The following is a 20,283-nucleotide window of genomic DNA, read 5'->3' as shown; positions in this document are numbered from 1 at the left end:
CAACTCCTGTCTACCTCCCGTCCTAAATGACAGCAGTGAGAAGCCAGCTGACTGTGATCTAGAACCTGGTTTTTGCTCAGACACAGGCGTGTCTTGACTGTAGATTTCTCGGTCTCTAGAATGGTTTTGTTTTTATTTAAGCCATCTTGTCTATGGTTTTCTGTCACAGAAGCCCAGAGAGACTAAACAAGCTCGAATCTGAGGAACTCAGAGCACAGAAGCATTAGGCATAGTTGACAGACGTGTTGCAAATGTCCAGAGGCCAAGGGTGTCAAGGCAGAGGTCCGGAATGAAGGAAGGGGGCTAGTTGAACGAGAAGGCCCTGACACAGGTTTGCTGTGAGGTTTCGCGTCGTGTCTGACCATGTTCAATCCTCAGACATCACATTCATCTCAGCAGCATATTTTCAACTTCCTCCCCTACCTTTCTACCTTCCTTCGCCTTTCTCTGTGTTCAGGAAGGCTGAGTTACGGAGAAGCAGGGCCTGGAGGATGCTGTCTGGCTGGTTCTAGTTGGGAAGCTTCACTGTGAGGTTCCAAGGTGAGGTAAATAGTCACAGCATCTCTCCTGCCTCCTCCTACTGTGCTGTTGGTCATGGCAGTCTCTGTGTCTTTGTCTTCCTCATGCCTTGGCTTTGGGGTGTGATAGGACCCCCTCTGGTGGTAAGGGTACCAGTTCTTCCTAGTTTGGCCTCATCTCTCTGGTTTTCTCACTTCCTGTCCACACTTCCCTGGGAGGTTCAGTTCTTATCCATTCTCCCTTTTGAACCTTGTGGGTGAATTATTTTCCACAAATTATTTTCCAACTTTTATATTACTTCTTTGTACATGCTTATCTATTGTCTTGTTTGAGAAGGAAATTCTAGCTCATGAGCAGTGTGTTAAGTGTGAAACCTTGTAAGTTAAAACAATGAAAAGACAGGCAGAAAAGGCACACATGGGAAGTGAAGGTGAAGCCTGGCTTCATAGCCTCTCCAACTGATCATTAGCAAGACATAAACAGGTCCCCCTGCTTTGACAATGCCCAGAAAACGCATAGCATCAACTCAGTTTAGAGTCTATAAGATACGACTAACCCAACTGCCTTACACACATTCACCTGTATGGAGCCCGGAGCATTGGCAGCATTCCCTTGGTTATAATGAAGGGTTTTATGCAGGTAGCACCAGGAAGAGGCACACTGGAGGGGATGGCGGTGCAGATGATCTTGACATAAGGGACAGAAGGTGCTCCTGGGAGTCCTAAAATAGTATCACATGTAGCCAGACCTGCCATCCAGGATCTGCATGCAGGGATTCCAGAGGTATCAGCTTCCATGCTTTCTGGATCTGCACCCAGCGCCCACAGTCGTCGGCATAACTCACCAGAAGCTTATCACTGGCACATCTCTGCCTCTTTGCTGGCCATGATCAGCTTCCTTCGATGCCTTTGGTCCTTCTCAGAGCCTCAGTTACTCAGCCTTTTGCTTTGCCTGATTTTGTTTGCATCCAACATCAGGTCATTGAGGGTCTCCATCCTGCCTAATAGCCACTTTCTGAACAGCCAGCCTCCCCTCTGCAACCAGTAACTGAGTTCTCCTGGGTCCTCAGCGTATAGATTGACTAGCTGCCCATCTTTGGGTAGAACTTATATGATAGTGGCAATATCATAAGGTTGCCTAGCCTCTAGCAGGACAGAGGCGCTACCTGCTACTCATGATGGCTCAGGGGCTGTGTTAGGATACAGAGTTCTCTCTGGTGAAGGAACAGATCCACGTAGGCCATGCATTTGGACTTCACAGTGGACAAGGAGCAAACCCACAGCTTTATTCTTTTCATAAAGATGGCGGCATAATTGGAAACATATGTGCTCAGTTTGCTTGACCGGCGTTCCCTAGACGTCTCCCCATAGCTCAGTTCTCTGCAAAGTCTGCTCAGTCCAGTCTAGATACCAGGACCCAGACAGGAAGGGAAATATGGCAAGGACCCAAGGAGTAGGAGTTTGAATTTAGTGAAACTATTCATCCCAAAACACACCGGAAGTGTCAGTGGGGTGTGTAAAGCAAAGGCTGGGAAAGAGAAAAGTTAGCCCCATAGCTCAGCTCAGCGCAGCACAGCACACACAACACACACAGCACACACAGCACACACAGCACAGCACAGCACAGCACAGCACACACAGCACAGCACAGTGCAGAACAGCACAGCACACACAGCACACACAGCACAGCACACACAGCACACACAGCACACACAGCACACACAGCACACACAGCACACACAGCACACACAGCACACACAGCACATCACAGTGCAGAACATCACACACAGCACAGCACACACAGCACAGCACACACAGCACAGCACACACAGCACAGCACACACAGCACAGCACACACAGCACAGCACACACAGCACACACAGCACAGCACAGCACACACAGCACACACAGCACACACAGCACACACAGCACACACAGCACACACAGCACACACAACACACACAGCACAGCACAGCATACACAGCACACAGCACACAGCACACACAGCACACACAGCACACACAGCACAGCACAGCACACACAGCACACACAGCACACACAGCACACACAGCACACACAGCACACACAACACACACAGCACAGCACAGCATACACAGCACACAGCACACAGCACACACAGCACACACAGCACACACAGAACAGCACACACAGCACACACAGCACAGCACAGCACACACAGCACACACAGCACAGCACAGCACACACAGCACACACAGCACACACAGCACACACAACACACACAGCACAGCACAGCACACACAGCACACAGCACACACAGCACACACAGCACACAGCACACACAGCACACACAGCACACAGCACACACAGCACACACAGCACAGCACCTGGTAACAAGAGAGGACCACCAGGCTCAGGATCTGCATGAGGTGAGCTACAAAAGGAACCCGGAAAGGATACCTTAATACGGCTGGCAGTCCGTCAGTAAACTCCGCTGGGGAGGGCTTTCCTAGAAACTTCAGTGACAATTCCTGATGGCTGAACCAAAAAGTTCCAGTTCCTCCACATAGCCGTGTGTGCCCTTGGACTAATCTCCTGATGACTGAACTTGTTTCTGCAAATATGGAACATGGGCAGTAAGATCTGCCATAAGAGATGTTGGTATGAAATCAAGGTCGGGTGGTTGGTTATTAAGTCCTCGTGCCGACGAATTGACACAGTGTAATGGCAGCACTTGTTCGAGGACTCCTGACCTGTTTGCTAATATCTGCCCTGGGACTTGGGCTTCTAACACCGTGAGAGAAAAGGGATTTTTCGTAGCAATCCTGGGAACCCAAGCCGCCTCTGAGTAGGCAGCCAGGGTGGCTCTGGAAGACAGGGCTGTGTTAGCCAAAGCAGAGGCCAGGGCTATGTGTTTCTTGCGGCTCTGTTGGCTGTGGCTCGAATATCTATTGTGAGGCCCAGATTTGAAAATAAATTTTTTAAATAGGCAGCCATACAAGAACAGATAACTAACGGCTCTCCCCAGGGGCACTGCAGGCTGGAAAGTGTTTTCTTGCTCGAAGGCAGGGGGATGACTCAGTCCATCATAGCATAACCCCACCTCTGAAATCCTGGGGGGTGAGGGGGGATCTCAGGCAATCTTGACCTCTTAGTCCAGTCTACTGGTTCCTACCCCTCCCATGCTTGTCTGAGAGCCTTTGTTCAGGAGAGGATTCTACCTGCACTGTCTTCGGAGGCTACAGAAGGCAGCTTAAGTCCGGTCTTTCTGCTTGCTGGGGGAAGACACTGTTCCCCTTGAGCCTAAGGGGGCATCTCTCTGGCAGGAGGGAGGGAGCCCCTGCTCAGTTCTGTTGCCAGGCAGAGGGTGATGCTGAATTATCTTGCAAGAGCAATTGAAGCCTACCTTGGCTGGAGTCAGTGAGGTTGTAAAATCACTTCCCTGAGGCACTCCGGCACCCAATTTGGAGATGAGTGGGGATTTACATGATTCAACGGAATGTTTCTTTCCTGTGTCAGGGTTCAGTCAGTCGTGAAGGGGGAATGTGTGAGCAAAGCTTAGCAGCTGTTAGAGCCTGCTCTCCTATGGAGGGGCTAGCACAGTGGAAGCCAAAGGAACGGAATCTTTTGGGGGTTGGGATGCAGCTGCTCCACTGTGACCCTCAGAGTCTCTCTCTCTCTCTCTCTCTCTCTCTCTCTCTCTCTCTCTCTCTTGTCATCAGGAGATGTGTGTGTGTGTGAAGAAAACTCCTCAGGCTAAACCCACCATGAAAAGGATACCCAGTTTACTCGAGACTTATTATGGGCTGTGTACTATGTTGCCATTTTCCTAAGAATTCATTCCCCCCAATCTCTACAATGCCTCTAAGAAGTAAGTATTGTTATGCCCCAGGTACAGATGAGGAAACTGAGGCTCAGTGAAGTCTAAGGAGGCAGAGGCAGAGACAGAGGGAGAGTTATCTAACTGACTCAGCCAGTGACATCCCACTGTCCGGATCCCTCTGGCACTGATACCAGATGTGTTTCTTTCCAAACACCTACCACTGAGAAGGAAACGAACCAGTGTGATTGCTTGGCACTTAAGGACTCTATAGGATCAGACTAGACACAGGTTCACGGGGAGCTGAGAAAGGATCGAATCTACCACACTGCCCATAGCATAGACAATAGAGCTAGGAAGTGATGATTTTAATCAAACTGAATTGAAATCTAGGCCAGTCCACTGGCGAAGCAGACTCTATTCTTTCTGAGCCTCGATTTCTTCATGTGTTCAAGAGATTGTTATAGAAACACGGGGCTAGCTGTCAGTGTAATGTCTCGCCATGTGTCTGGGGAGGGCTGTCAGTCTCATAACCTTGCCATGCAGAACAGACTGCAGAAATTTCAAGATGGCCACTCCTCCCATTATTTATTATGGCATATCTAACCAAGCCACAACATCATAATTTAAGACGAGACCCAACTATTTTGCTCATAAAGCTCTGATTTGTCAGGCTCAGCCGTACAGTCTGATCCCTGCTCTAGACAGCATTAGCTGGAGGCGTCTCTGGGGATCTACTTACATGGCCAGCAAAAGCTACGGTCACTTCCTTTCCATATGGGGCGACTGAGGGCTCCCTTCTGACAACTGTGGCTGGGATGGGCAACTGAGATATCCCAAAGACAGGAGATGAAAGAAGCTAGTTTATTAAGCCTTTAGCCTCCGAGATTGAGGGAGAGGGCATGTCAGGGAGGAAAATGAACGGGTTCAGCAATCATGCTTTAAGAGTACCATGGTGGTCTGCCCTCCAACCACAATTCCTTTGCCTTTGTTCCATAGGCCTCCCATCTCTACCACTTCCCAGAAACCACAAAGCCTCACCCTAGCTTGCTGGAAGATGCGGGTTCAAGGTGCAGGATCCTGCCATTAATCAGGTCGGGCTGCCAATAAGGCTCCTTGAGCACAGTGTCCGAGACAAAGCTCTTTCTGGATCAGCAGTCTTGTGAACTAGAAAGACAGCTCATTTGCATCCAGAGCCAATGACAGCAGAAATACTCACAGGAGGACAGCAATAGGGTCTGGCTTGTCTGTGAGAGTCCAGGGCAGAGGCTCAACAAGACTTCCTTATAGGAGCCTCGGACTGCCCATGGACCGAGTAGGAGTTTTGCTCTAGGACATGGTTCTCATTCAAACCTCACCCTTGTCCTTGAGTGCAAGGGACAGTAGGAGTGTAACTCAGGAGACTGTTTCCTTCTCCTTAAGATAAAATAATAATTTTTACTTTGTAGGACTTGTGATGCTGAAGTATTATATTTGAGATTGTTCAGCAAAGTGCAAGGTATGAATGACATCTCTAGTTTATGAATAAATTGAGTAAAAATACACAAAGGAGATCTGTGAGCTGTACAGTCTGGGTAAAAATAATGCATAAGTTTGGGTCTTTTGTTAACACTGGCTGCCTCCTAATCATGCCCCAACACCAGTGCAGGGACCTCCTGCACTGAGTTGTGGAGAGCTCGTGTCTGTGGCATAAACTGCGGAAGCAAAGCCATTATTAGGACTCAATCTAGGAGGTGATCAGGCTGAATCTTTGTTTTTTAATCTTCATCTGAAGGCTGCTAGCAGAATACTGGCTTTTAGGCAGCTAGGATGAAGGTCTTAAAGCCCACATTCACAGTGACACATCTGCTCCCACAGGGCCACACCTCCTAAGAGTGCCACTCCCTGGGCTGAGCATATATACAAACTATCACAACTTTCAAAGCATGTGAAGGGTCAGACATTTATTTAAGTGTACAGGCTTGCGGGGCTACACTGTTCTGTTTCTTCTTATCTGGGATTAGCGAACTATCCGTGTCATAGAGTATGTGAGGGGCACTGCCACATGTCAGGTTCCATCCAACAGTGTCCAGAAGCATGAGAGCAGACACAGATTGCCCCCTCGTCTGTTTCATCAAAGCGATCTTCTTAAGAAGTAACCAGCGGGCCGGAGAGACGGCTCAGCAGTTAAGAGCAGTGACTGCTCTTCCAGAGGTCCTGAGTTCAATTCTTAGCAACCACATGGTGGCTCACAACCATTTATAATGGGATCCGATGTTTCCTTCTGTTGTGTCTGGAGACAGCCACAGTGTACTGATATAAATAAAATTTTAAATAAATAAATCTTAAAAAAAAATACCTAGCAAAATTCCTGCGGCTTCTTACCAGCCAGAGCTAGGTCATATGTCCCCCTCCAAATGAGTCCCAGTGCAATTCTTCTTATAAAAATGAGTAATTCTTCTTTGGGTTCTAATATCACTTCTAGTAAGAAGCAAGGAAGACACTCAGGTTGAGTAATTCAACAAAAAGATGTGACGAGGGGAAGAGAGGGAAAAAGGATCCATCTTTGTATTTTCTGGTTAACTCAGTTCCTCAAACACAATTGCATATTTTACATAATACAGTGAGTGCTGGGATTGAGTCAGAACTGTAGTCAGTAAATTAAAAGCATTTGCAGCAAGGAATTTCACAATGCCGTTAACAGCATGCTATAATTACTATTGGTAATTGGCTATTACTAATATTCAGGCAGAGCACACTAAGTGCCAGGCACCTTTCTGAGTGCCTTAAACACACTGAATCATTATCATCCACTGCTCATTAAGGTGAATGCAGACGACATTTTGGTATTCATGCCTTTGTAAAGATTTACTTATTTTTATCTTATGTGTATTTTTGTCTTTATGTATGTCTCTGTATCACATGTACATAATGTCCTCAGAAGCCAGAGTCCACTGGAACTGGAGTTACAGATAGTTGTAAGCTACCATATGGGTTCTGGGACTGGAACTCCTGTCCACTGGAAGAGCAGCCAATACTCTTAACTGCCAAGCCACCTTTTGTAGCAATAATATACTCATGCCTTGTATTATCTACATTTTCCCCAGGCTTGGCCACTGTGTTGACAACATGAAGAATTCTCGACTCTGGATCCAGACCCCACTGGGAGAGAGCTGGTCTCACAGAAGCACTGACATATCTGAGAGCACAAGAGAGACCACCACCCCTGCTCAGATTCCTGTCCCAAGAGGAACCTGCCCAGAGTACTCGGGACACTGGAACCGAGGAGCAGTCTAGAACAGGATTCTTCCTGTTTTTGCCTGTGTCCAGAGCTAACTCTGTGCTACAGCTCTCTATACCCAGACCCTGCTGGGAGAGAGCTGGTCCCCCAGAAGTGTTGAAATACCTGACAGCACAGGTAGGCCACCATTTCTGCTCTGTGAATCCAAACCAGAGCCCTCAGGACACAGGGACAGAGGAACAGTCTGGGACAGAAGTCTTCAAGTTTCTGTCTGTTTCCTGTGCTGACCCTATGCCACAGCTATTGCTACCCAGACACTGCTGGGGGAGAACTTGTCCCCCACTAGTGCTGACACACAGGCTTACAGGAGAGTCAATCCACTGTCAAAAGCAGCAAGACCAGCTAACACCAGAGATAAGCAGATGTCAAGAGGCAAGACCAAAAACCTAAGCAACAGAAATCAAGGCCACATGGCATCACCAGAACACTGCAAGTCCTGGATACCCCAACACACTGGAAAAGCAAAATTCTGATTTAAAATCACAACTCATGATGAGTTATAGGACTTTAAGAAGGTTATAAATAACTCCCTTAAGGAAATACAAAACAACACAGGTAAACACGTCGAAACCCTTAAAGAATGTCAGGAAAACAGGAGCAAACAGGTGAATGAATTGAACAAAACCATCTAGGATCTAAAAATGGAAATAGAAACAATAAAGAAATCACAAAGGAAGACAACCCTGGAGATAGAAAACCTAGGAAAGAGGGCAGGAGTCATAGATGCAAGCATCACCAACAGAATACAAGAGATGGAAGAGAGAATCTCAGGGAAAGAAGATACCATAGAAAACATTGACACAACAGTCAAAGAATGAAAAATGCAAAAAGGTCTTAACGCAAATCATCCAGGAGATCCCCAGCTTAAAGGACCAGTAAATATCTTCAACAAAATTATTGAAGAAAACTTCCCTAACCTAAAGAAAGATATGCCCATAAACATACAAGAAGCCTACAAAACTCCAAATAGTTTGGGCCAGAAAAGAAATTTCTCATGTCACATAATAGTCAAAATAGGAAATGCATAAAACAAAGAAATAATATTAAAAGCAGTGAGGAAAAAGGTCAAATAACATGCAAAGGTAGGCCTATCAGAATCACACCAGATTTCTCAACAGAAACTATGAAAGCTAGAAGATCCTGAGTAGATGTCATTCAGATCCTAAGAGAACACAAATGCCAGCCCAGGCTACTGTATCCAGCAAAATTCTCAATTAACATAGATGGAGAAACCAAGATATTCCATGACAAAACCAAATTTACACAATATTTTTTCATAAATCCAGCCCTAAAAAGGATGATAGATGGAAAACTCCAACACAAAAAGGGAAACTACACCCTAGAAAAAGCAAGAAAGTAATTTTATTTCAGCTAACCCAAAAGAAGACAGCCACAAAAACATAATTCCACCTCTAACAACAACAACAACAAAAGAAAACAGGAAACAACAATCACTGGGCTCTAATATTTCTCAACATCAATAGATTCAATTCCCCAATGAAAACACACAGACTAACAGACTGGATACGTAAGGAGGACCCAGCACTTTGCTGCATACAGGAAACATGCCTCAGTGACAAAGACACTACCTTAGAATAAAAGGCTAAAAAACAATTTTCCAAGCAAATGGTCCTAAGAAACAAGCTGGAGTAGCCATTCTAATATCGAATAAAATTGATTTTCAACCAAAGTTATCAAAAAAGATAAGGAAGGACACTTTTTAACTCTACCAAGATGAAATTTCAATTCTGAATATCTATGCTCCAAATGCAAGGGTACCTACATTCATAAAAGAAAACTTATTAAAGCTCAAAGCACACATTGCACCTCATACAATAATAGTTACAGACTTCAACACCCCATTCTCATCAATGGGCAAATCGTGAAAATAGAAACTAAACAGAGACACAGTGAAACTAACAGAAGTTACGAACCAAATGGTTTAACAGGTATCTATAGAATATTTCACCCAAAAACAAAAGAATATACCTTCTTTTCAGCACCTCATGGTACCTTCTCCAAAACTGACCATATAATCATTCACAAAACAGGCCTCAACAGATACAAGAAGATTGAAATACTCTCATGCATCCTATCAGATCACCATAGACTAAGACTGGTTTTCAATAACAACAAAAACAACAAAAAGCCCACATACACATGGAAGCTGAATGATGCTCTACTCAATGATAACTTCCTCAAGGAAGAAATAAAGAAAGAAATTAAAGACTTTTTAGAATTTAATGAAAATGAAGGCACAACATACCCAAATTTATGGGACACAATGAAAGCAGTGCTAAGAGGAAAACTCAAAAATCTAAGTTCCTTCAATAAGAAACTGGAGAGAGAGCACACACTAGCAGCTTGACAGTTCACCTAAAACCTCGAGAACAAAGAGAAGCAAAATGCATCCAAGAGCAGTAGATGGCAGGAAATAATTAAACTTAGGGCTGAAATCAACCAAGTAGAAACAAAAAGAACTATACAAAGGATCAACAAAGCCAGGAGTTAGTTCTTTGAAGAAAAATCAACAAGATAGATAAACCCCTAGTCAGAGTAACAAGAGGGTACATAGATAGTATTCAAATTAGTAAAATCAGAAATGAAAATGGAGACGTAACAATAGAAACTGAGGAAATACAAGAAAACATTAGATCCTACTACAAAAGTCTATACTCAACAAACCTGAAAAATCTGGATGAAATGGACAATTTTCTAGACAGATAACAGGTAACAAAGTTAAAACAGGATCAGATAAACTATGTAAACAGTGCCACAACCCCTAAAGAAGTAGAAGCAGATATCAAAAGTCTTCTGACAAAAAAAGAGCCCAGGACCAGATAGGTTTAGTGCAGAATTCTTTTTTATTTTCAAGTTATAACCAGTTTTATTGCAAAAGGACCCTGTACACATTTATCAATTCTAGTATCTTAATAGCTACCCAACAAGTCATTAACATACAGAAACATGTGTGAGAAGTAGGAAGTATCACCCATCCCTGCATATTAGCAACTTGTCACTCCTGAGCCACAGTGCTCACATCACTAAGGTCTGTGAACAATCACTCTTCCCATTCATCCTGAGTGAAAGATGGCATGACTTATGTACAAATGCAATATATTATAAACAATTTATTATAAAAAATCACAAATTAAACCCAAGTCTTTTATAGAATTTACTACAAAATGCTGTAAAAACTGCCTCAATTTAAGCTTTCTCCCCCTGTATCTGGCGAGCCAACTGACGTCTTTGGGTATGATGGTGACTCTCTTGGCATGGATGGCACCCAGATTGGTATCTTCAAACAACTTCACAAGGTATGCTTCGCTAGCCTTCTGAAGGGCATCGATGGCTGCACTTTGAAACCTCAAGTCTGTTTTGAAATCCTGGGCGATCTCCCTCACCAACCTCTGGAAAGGCAGCTTCCGAATGAGCAGCTCAGTCGATGATGATGAATTTCTCTCAAAGCCATGGTCCAGGGCCTGTAGCAATGAGGTTCCTTCACCACTGCTGGTAGAGGGTACACTTTTCTGGGCTGCCTTGGTTGCCAGCTGTTTGCATGGGGTGGAGGGTGGGGCTTTCCCATTGGTGGACTTCCTAGTAGTCTGCTTGATTTGGGCCATTTTCTTTCAGCCAAAGTTGAAGTTTGAGGCCCTTGCCGGGACCGACACGTTGCTGTACATGCTCAAACAAGCGCTACAGTCATTGAGCAGAACGGTAAGATGGCTCCTCCAACAAACAACCAAACCGCTCTGCCTTAGTGCTGAATTCTATCAGACCTTTAGAGAAGACCTAATACCAATACTCTCCAAACTATTTCACAAAATAGAAACAGAAGATCCAAAAATGAACCCACACACCTATGGTCACTTCATCTTTGACAAAGAAGCTAAAACCATCCAGTGGGGGGAAAAGTATTTTTCAATGAACAGTGCTGGTCTTACTTATCACCCTATACAAAGCTCAAGTCCAAATGAATCTAGGACCTCGACATAAAAACCAGATACACTCAAATTAGTAGAAGAGAAAGTGGGGAAGAGCCTTGAACACATCGGCACTTAAGAAAATTTCCTGAACAGAACATTAATGGCTTATGCTCTAATATCAAGAATCGACAAAATCCTAAAATTGCCAACCTTCTGTAAGGCAAAGGAGAATGTCCATAGGACAAAAGGGAAACCAACAGACTGTAAAAAATATCTTTACCAATCCTACATTTGATAGAGAGCTAATATTCAATATATACAAAGAACTCAAGAAGTTAGACTCTAGAGAATCAAATAACTATTAAAAATGGAGTACAGAACTAAATAAATGATTCTCAACTGAGGAATATAGAATAGTTGAGAAGCACCTAAAGAAATGTTCATCATCCTTAGTCATCAGGGAAATACAAATCAAAAACAACCCTGCGATTCTATCTCACACCAGTCAGAATGGACAAGATAAAAAACTCAGGTGACAGCAGATGCTGGTGAGGATGTGAAGAAAGAGGAACACTTAGCCATTATTGGTGGGATTGCAAGCTGGTACAACCACTCTAGAAATCAGTCTGGCAGTTTCTTAGAAAATTGGACATAGTACTATGTGAGGACCCAGATAAACCACTCCTGGGCATGTATCCAAAAGATAGAACATAGAACAAGGACACATACTCTCACATGTTTATAGCAGCCTTATAGTCAGGAGCTGTAAACAACCCAAATGTCCTTCAACAGAAGAATGGATAGAGAAAATGTAATGCATTTACACAATGGAGTACTACTCAGCTATTAAAAATAATGAGTTTATGAAATTAGGCAAATAGAAAATCTGAAAAATATCATCCTGAGGGAGGTAACCCAATCACAAAAATACACCCATGGTATACACTCACTGATATGCAAATATTAGCCCAAAAGCTTGGAATACCCAAGAAATAATTCACAGACCACATGAAGTTCAAAGAAAGAAGACCAAAGTGTGGATGCTTCAGTCCTTCTTAGAAGGGGAAAAATATCCTCCGGAGGAAAAACAGAGACAAAATGTGGAGCAGAGACTGAAGGAAAGGTCATCCAGAGACTGCCACACCTGAGGTCCAGCCCATTTTTAGCCACCAAACCAAACAATATTGCTGATGTCAAGAAGTGCGTGCTGATAGGAGCCTGATGTTCTGCCAGAGCAAATGCTTGCAGACAACCCTAGAACTGAGAACGGGGTCTTAACGGAGGAGTTTGAGAAAAAACTGAAGGAGCTGAAGGGGTTTGCAACACCTTAAGAACAACAATACCAACCAACCAGAGCTCCCGGAGGTTAAACCACTACCCAAAGAGTACACATGGACGGACCCATGGCTCCAGCTGCACATGTAACAGAGGATGGCTGTGGGACTGAATGGCTAAAGTTGGAAATGTGAAAGGTCAAATTCAATTGAAGCCCTGAGGACAGGTGACTGTCAACCGGCAGGTGCTTCCTGAACTCCCAATTGCAAATCCACTTTGCCCGGATGCACCACCATGGGGCAGATATACAAGGTTCTAGGCAAGCCCCAAACCCCACCTCCACAAGAGAGAGTGACGTAGACTCTAGCCAAATCAGCCACTCCCTAAGTTTCTCCCTTGCGCGCGTGCACACACACGCACGAACACACACACACACACACACACACACACACACACACACACACACACACGTAGCATTAGAAAAACAACAATAGCCAATCTTAGAGGCAAACGTATGGGAATCTGGTGGCTGGATTCTGGACTGTTTAAAAAGAACAGAATAAAGGGGAGAGGTGCGAGAAAAAAAAGACACACGTTGAAACCTTCTCCTAGGTCCTGGCTCCTTTGTGGTCCTGACTCCTTTGTCCTCTGTGAACGCTTTATCCCAGAGCCTTATCGTAGGCTCTGCACTTTTCTAACAGTCAGGCAGGGGTTTATGGCCCTGGCCAGCAGGGCTATAATCTGAGCACCAGACTGAGTCTTGGCCTGCCAGAGTTCACAGGCCTGGCGGCACCCCGCTGGGATTCGTTCCCACACCTCCCAGCCTGAACTCCTGTGGGCCAGGCAGAGTCACACCAGAGGCAGCCTTCCCTGGAACCAGCAGTGAGGAGCTACCTTCCCCCGGAGGAGCAGAGAGAGGCATACCTCCTCCCTCCAGACTCAAGTACAACAGACGGCCTTGTTGGGCATCGATGGGAGGAGAAGCCCTTGGTCTTGCCAAGGCTGGATGCTGCAGTGTAGGGGAATGTGGTGGTGGAAGGGGGCAGGTGAATGGGTGAACACTCTCATAGAAGTGAAGCAAGGGAGGGGTGATGGGATAGGGGATGTGGAGGGAAATCCGGGAAAGCAGAGAACATTTGAAATGTAAATAAAATATATCCAATTAAAAAAAGAAGAAGAATCATCTTCGCGGGTAACCTGCCATGCAGTAAAGAAGCCCCGGCTACATGCCCAAGTGAAGAGAGTCCACATGCAAAGAGACCGGCGCAAGAGCAGTGGGGCATTTTGAATGTTTTAATCTCAGTTGGACTTCTTATGAAATGAAGCCTGTTAGCAACCTTTGTTAAATCTTTGTAAATGGTAATGAAACAGAAATAGTTGTTTCGACCAAAGTGTGCAAACTCCTTGAACAGCTTAGTGAGAACTTTTATTATTTATGATTAGTGTGAAAAGCTCAAGTTTCCATCAGGACCTTGAACCTGTGGATTTCGTTTCCTCTGACAGCTTTGACTGTTTGCTTTCCCAGAGTCTGTGTTCTCAGTGTAGGGACACTGCAAGGGGGAAACATGATACTTTGTAATTTATGACTAAAGTTCATCCTCCTTGATGCAGCATTGACAAGATGTATAATCGTATAATTGTATAATGTATAATTTCTTGTTTTAGTCTTTACTGTGTATCTTCATCTAAATCTGATGTCCCTACTTTTGAAATGATCTGAACAGGGGTCAGTCTTAGGTAGACTTTGAAGTCAGTCTAACCTGGTCTTAAATTCTCTTTCTTCTTTACTGCTTTGAACCTCAGTTTTCTCGTCTTTGGATTGGGTTTAAGAATTCCTGTCTAAAGGTATCACAAAGGTTACAGGAAGACCACGAGTACTTGATAATATCTGCACATTTCTTTCTGCCCTTGTACACTGGATTTCTACAACTAATTCCTGACGATTTTCATCAGCAAGCACTTCATGGGTGGCCTAGTATTATTCTGTTGCTGTGATAACACTCTGACAAAAAAGCAACATTGGGAAGGACAAGGTTCATTTGGCTTATCCGTCCACATCACAGTCCAGTTGTTGACAGAAATCAGGGCAGGAACTTGAAGCAGAAACCATGAAGAAATCATGCTTTCTAGTTTATTCAGGGTTACGCTCAGCAGTTTCCTTATACAGCCCCAGACTCCCTGCCCAGGGAATGGTGCTGCCCACAGTGGTCTGGGACTTCATGCATCAAGTAACAATCAAGACAATCCACCATAGACATGTCCACAGGCTGGTGTGCTCTGGGAAGTCCCTCAGCTCCCTCCTCAAGCTGCATCAAGTTAACAGTTAAAGCTAACTAGGGCAATGGACATCTGATCTGAACCTTTTCTCACTCTCCAGGACTTAGAGGTGGATCTACTTATACTGAGTCCTCTGTGCCTGTTCTGATTTCCTGATCCTTTCCTTTGGAAGGCTGAGTCATGAACTTTTCCAAGGGTTGTCCTGTCATTTCCTCAGTTATCCTGGCCTATGAGGCAGGTGTCCTTAGTCTCATTTTACAGTCAAGATATCCAAGACTCCAAGAGGGACTTACACAAGGTTACAAAGAAAATTAGTAGCCTAGTAGCCTTTGCTTTGCAAGGGTGATATAGCATGCTTTACTTTGCAAGTATGGTATAGCATGCTTTACTTTGCAAGTGTGATATAGCATGCTTTACTTTGCAAGTATGGTATAGCATGCTTTACCTTGTAAGTGTGGTACTATATACTTGTGTCTTTAGTTCTGAACACTGCCTTCCTGCTATACCCTCTCTTAGAGATTCACAGCATCTTACAAAGAAGCTGCTGATGTAAAATGTAAAATCCAGAGCATCGCCCAAAAAGGGAGTCCAGCAAGTTATTGTTCTTCTTGCAATTGCATATGTAGATGGCGTTAACACTTGCCCAGGAGCTGCTGAAATTCATTCAACCAGAACCATTACTGGCAAGAAGGGGACTGACCAATTTTTTTTTTTTTTTTTTGCAGTGGGCAAATCTGATGTTGTTTCTCACTTCACACGGCCTGACTTATGAGTGGGAAGAAGGCCAAATTATAGATGGTCCAGAGTGTCTCATGAGAAGACAAATGTTGAATAAAGTTATTCAGAGAGACTTGAAAGGCTTAGAAATGTGTGTGTGTTGTGATATTAGATAGAAATAGATACATTCCTTCTGCAAGTTTAACAGTTTTAAAAGAGATTTTTTTTTATTAGATCAGGATTATAGAATCCTGAAAATGTAGACAAGCAAAGTGTAGAGATAAGCCTAGAATGTTCTATCTTCTTTCTTTGTCTAAAGAATAAAGCTACACCAAATAATTTCCTAGTCCCCTTCCAATGTTTCCCCTAAAGCCCACTTACACATATGCCTTTGATCAGAGATACCCTAAGCTTGGCCGTTGTTCCCAGCCATGGCACATTTGTGATAAGGAGGAGCTATGTTCCTCATCTCTAGTGCCCACCAGTGTTTAACTCCAGCCTGGCTGGAGACAAGGCAGTAGCTGACTAATTGTCACTTGTAGTGCAGCACTGAACATGACAGGACAGTTGAAGGCAACTGGCTTGGCCAGGTCTTCCAAGCCTCATATTTTGATCAGTCCATTTGTCACTATTGGCCCAGAACTTACCTTTTTGCACATGTAAAATACGTGTGCTGTGCATGTACATAAATATGCATATTTACCTGTGTGTGGGCACACATGTCCCACACCTCCACATTCCATGTCGTTGTGAGAGGGAAGAGAGGGCAGAGAGTGATGGGCATTGTTTACAATTGGCTGCCTTTGGTGACTTCATACAGACCACTCATTTCTAGCCTGTATAGGTTTTAATCACGCCCCCTCCCACACACACTCTGCCTGCATTAGAGACAGATGAAGCTGCTCTTGATTTGTAGAGCTGGTTTACTCACTGAGTGTCACATACTGACCCAGGAACAGCTCTGCCTCACCAATACCACAGGCAGAATAAATGACAAGCCACCACCTTGGGGGTCTTTTAGAGAGGAAGTGTGGCTAGGCTCTGAGCAAACAAGGGGGAGGAGGCAATCTGCATCATCCTTAGAGGAAGCACTGTACAGGAGACATCTGACCAAGGGTGGGAGAATTTGCTCAGCTGCAGAGCTGACTTGGCTTTTTATTGCTGCTCATTTCCAATGAGGATTTCCCAAAGGACCACCCAGATTTGGCCAGAGCCACTTAGAATGCTGAATCTCTTCCTGGAGAATAGGTCTTTAATTTCTACTGTAATGAGCCAGACATTGACTCCTCATCCCACGTCCTTAAATGCAAATACAGAGCTCACTTGGAGGTAGATAGCAGTAGGCTCGAATTAGCCCATCCACTGTACAGCCTTTGATTGAGACCAATTACTCAACCCAGCCCCACTTCATTTCTAGTGGAAAACCTACCACTAATGCCTTTGGCTACAGTCAGGAACTGATGAGGCAATCAGGAAAACAGATATAATAGACAAGGGATCTCACAAAGGGTAGGAGAGGAAGTAGGGAAGGCAATGTTCATTCTCTATCTGCAGACTGTGCCAGATACTGTGTTGGGTGTCTTTTAGACTTTTGCACCGAGAAATTAGAATACTGTGGTATACATACACACACACACACACACACACACACACACACACACACACACACACATGCAGACAGAGAGACAGACAGACAGAAAGACAGACAGACAGACAGACAGACACACACACACACACACACACACAGAGCCCAATCCAGTTGTACCAGTGAACCCCCACATAAAGCTGTGTGCTTGATGATCCATGTTAATACCTAGTAGTAAGTTTCTGCAAAGATGCATATTTGCTGACGCCATCAGGAGATTGCCACATCCAAGTTGATCTCATCATCCTGAGTTCTTCCCAGTTTTAAATCCTTATGGTGCTGTTGGAACTTAGGCAGAGATGGGGAAAACTCACTCTCTCTGCCTGTTTTGTATTTGGAATCATTAGTTCAGCTCTTGCTGGTAGCATCTGCCCTCCAAGGAGACTCACACTCAGTCCAAGGTGTGTAGGTGTGAACTTCTCACATTCTATCTTCCTCTGATGGTTTCCTCACCAGACCTGAGCTTTCTGCTGTCTTCCCTGTACTGAGCCCTTGAAGAAAATCTCCCATGCATATAAATGAAGAAAACTCGAGAATGGGAATCACTGTTTCAACAAAGCAGAAACAGCTGCCTAGTTGTAAACAGATACCCTTGTTTGGTGTTTAAGCTTGTCCTATTAGAAAAGCGTTATTTTATCTGTTTTCCGAATGACGAAACCAAGGCTAGGAGATTGTAACCGGTTAGCGGCACTTTCTGGCCTAATACTGCTTTCTTTCTACCCTCAGGGAACTGCTTCCTTTCACATTAGGTTTGCAGAGTCAGATCTCCTATGTGATTGTGCAAACTGTAGGTCCAGCACTAGAATTGTGAAGAACTTCTTAAAGCGTTACCTAGAAAGCACAAGCCCAGATGTCATGGTGGTGCATGAGCTAGCACGGGGCATTGGATGCTCTATTCCGAGGCCATAACTCACAGGCTGATTTCTATAGTGAAGAGTGTTTCTACCAGACAGGCGGCAATGCATTTTCAAAATGAATTACCATCTTACTGTTGCCTCAGCATAGCAGTTTACAACGATCACTGACAGCAGGATGCTATAATTAGGGTGAAATCTGAATATGCAAACCTAACAGGTTTTGCTGTTGTTGTCGTTGTTTTTTATTTTCCACTTATCTTAGAAAATTTTGGAGCAGATGGGTGTCACTACCCCAGAGTTCTACACACACTTTCTCATGGAGGTATAGCACAATGCCATTATCTCCTTCAGCTTTCTTCTTTAAGGTATGATCTCTTTACATATTCAAGGCTTGCTTTGGACTTTTAATCTCCTGCCTCAGCTTCTTGAGTGCCTGGATTACAGGACTTTGCCCCCATACCCAGTCCAGAATCTATTGTTTGATTTCACCTGCATTTGTTTTATATTGGCCCTTTTGTCCTTAGAAATGATATTCATTTCTGCTAATGTGTAAGAGGTGAGACTCCTGACTTGGTGCCTCAGCCTGACATGGCCTGTGGTAGCTGCACAGCCAGATCCAAACAATCTCAGGTTTGGTAATGAGAAAGATTATACATCCATGACTCAGACTCATTCTGTGAGAGATGGTAGGCAATCTGTTTACCCCCTCTAAAGCTTGGGGTCTTCGTCATCAATTGAATTAATACTAATTAGTATTGCGTCAATATTCTTGGCATTGGAAGGTTTCTGTGAGGATTGTGCTTCCAGAGGGTGGCAGCCATAGAGAATGTACTTTATAATTCTGACTTTCAGAGAGCACTCGAAATCCTGTAGAAGGAGTTGGCAAGATGGTTCAGTACGTGAAAGAGCTTGCCATGAAAGGCCTGAATTGACTATCCAGGATCCATGGTAGAAAGATAGAATGAAAGTTGTTCTTTGATCTCCACACATGTGATGTGGCATGTCTCCATGTTCACACATGCAGACACACACAGAAAAAAACAATAAAATCATTTTGAAGATAAAAATGATAAATGCAAGTATTGTAAAAGCCATCTATTTTCATGGATCACTTGATTAGCCATGGATCAATAGCTCTTGTTGAAAATCCAATACTGAGTGACGGGAGGGATTATAAGGAAGAATCAGAAACAGAACTTACACTAATGTAAGGCTGATTTTTCAGAAAGCCTTCACACTAGAGGGAACGATAGGAGAAAAATTAAGAGTACCGTTGCCATGTTTGATATAACAAGGCAACGACTTCGAACTTAATCCATATGACAGATATCCGTGATGGACCCACCTGTCATGCAGATGGGGTGATGGCTAAGGTGGTTGTGATTGGAAGAGTCAAGATGAGCAAAGTCACCACTGTGACAAAGTGGGAGGAAGGCAAGGGGTTTGTAGGTTATATTGAGGGAACAATGAGATAATGAGGGAAGATGAGCTCAGCCAAGGAATGGAAGGGGAAATGAAGCCCACCAGGAGTCCACTGAGAGACTCAGAGTGTGTGTGAGTGAGAGGCTGGAATGGTTTATGGTACTGAAGACAAAGCAAGGAGGGAACGTTACAGAGAAAACAATATAATTTAAATGACAACGTTGGAAGATGTTGGGGGAGAGGTGACTAAAGGCCAACTGGGAATTTGAAGGTCACCGAGATTTGTGGTAAGGAGAATAGTCACCAGGGAGACTTCAGGAGGAAGAGGGTCTAAAAAGAACATGCCATCATCATACATGTAAAAAGAAGAGAGACCCAGAGGTTCAGGGAAGAAGAGGGCAGGCCAGACCCTTGTAGTACCTCACATAGGCATTATTGACACTTGGGTTATGTATGCTTCTCTGTAGTGGGGACCTCTATGCATTGTGGGATGTTTAGTAAGAGCCTTGCTCTATCTACTGGATGCCAGTAGCACATGCCTACCCCATGGGGCAATCACAGGCATCC

General features: G+C 44.3%; 1 protein-coding gene across 1 annotated transcript in view; it reads right to left on the bottom strand.

The window, feature by feature from the left end:
* Positions 1-11,220, bottom strand: part of FYB2 (FYN binding protein 2) — a gene marked incomplete at both ends in the record, with an annotated part of 138,816 nt that extends 127,596 nt beyond the window's left edge. The window contains 1 exon segment of the mRNA XM_080922138.1: positions 10,843-11,220. Coding sequence (XP_080778264.1) covers positions 10,843-11,220 — 378 coding nt within the window.
* Between the last annotated feature and the right edge of the window lie 9,063 nt (positions 11,221-20,283).

Source organism: Micromys minutus (genome assembly GCF_963924665.1).
Source record: "Micromys minutus genome assembly, chromosome: 9".
NCBI classification, from domain to species: Eukaryota; Metazoa; Chordata; class Mammalia; order Rodentia; family Muridae; genus Micromys; species Micromys minutus.
This window is presented reverse-complemented; position numbering and strand designations above follow the sequence as displayed.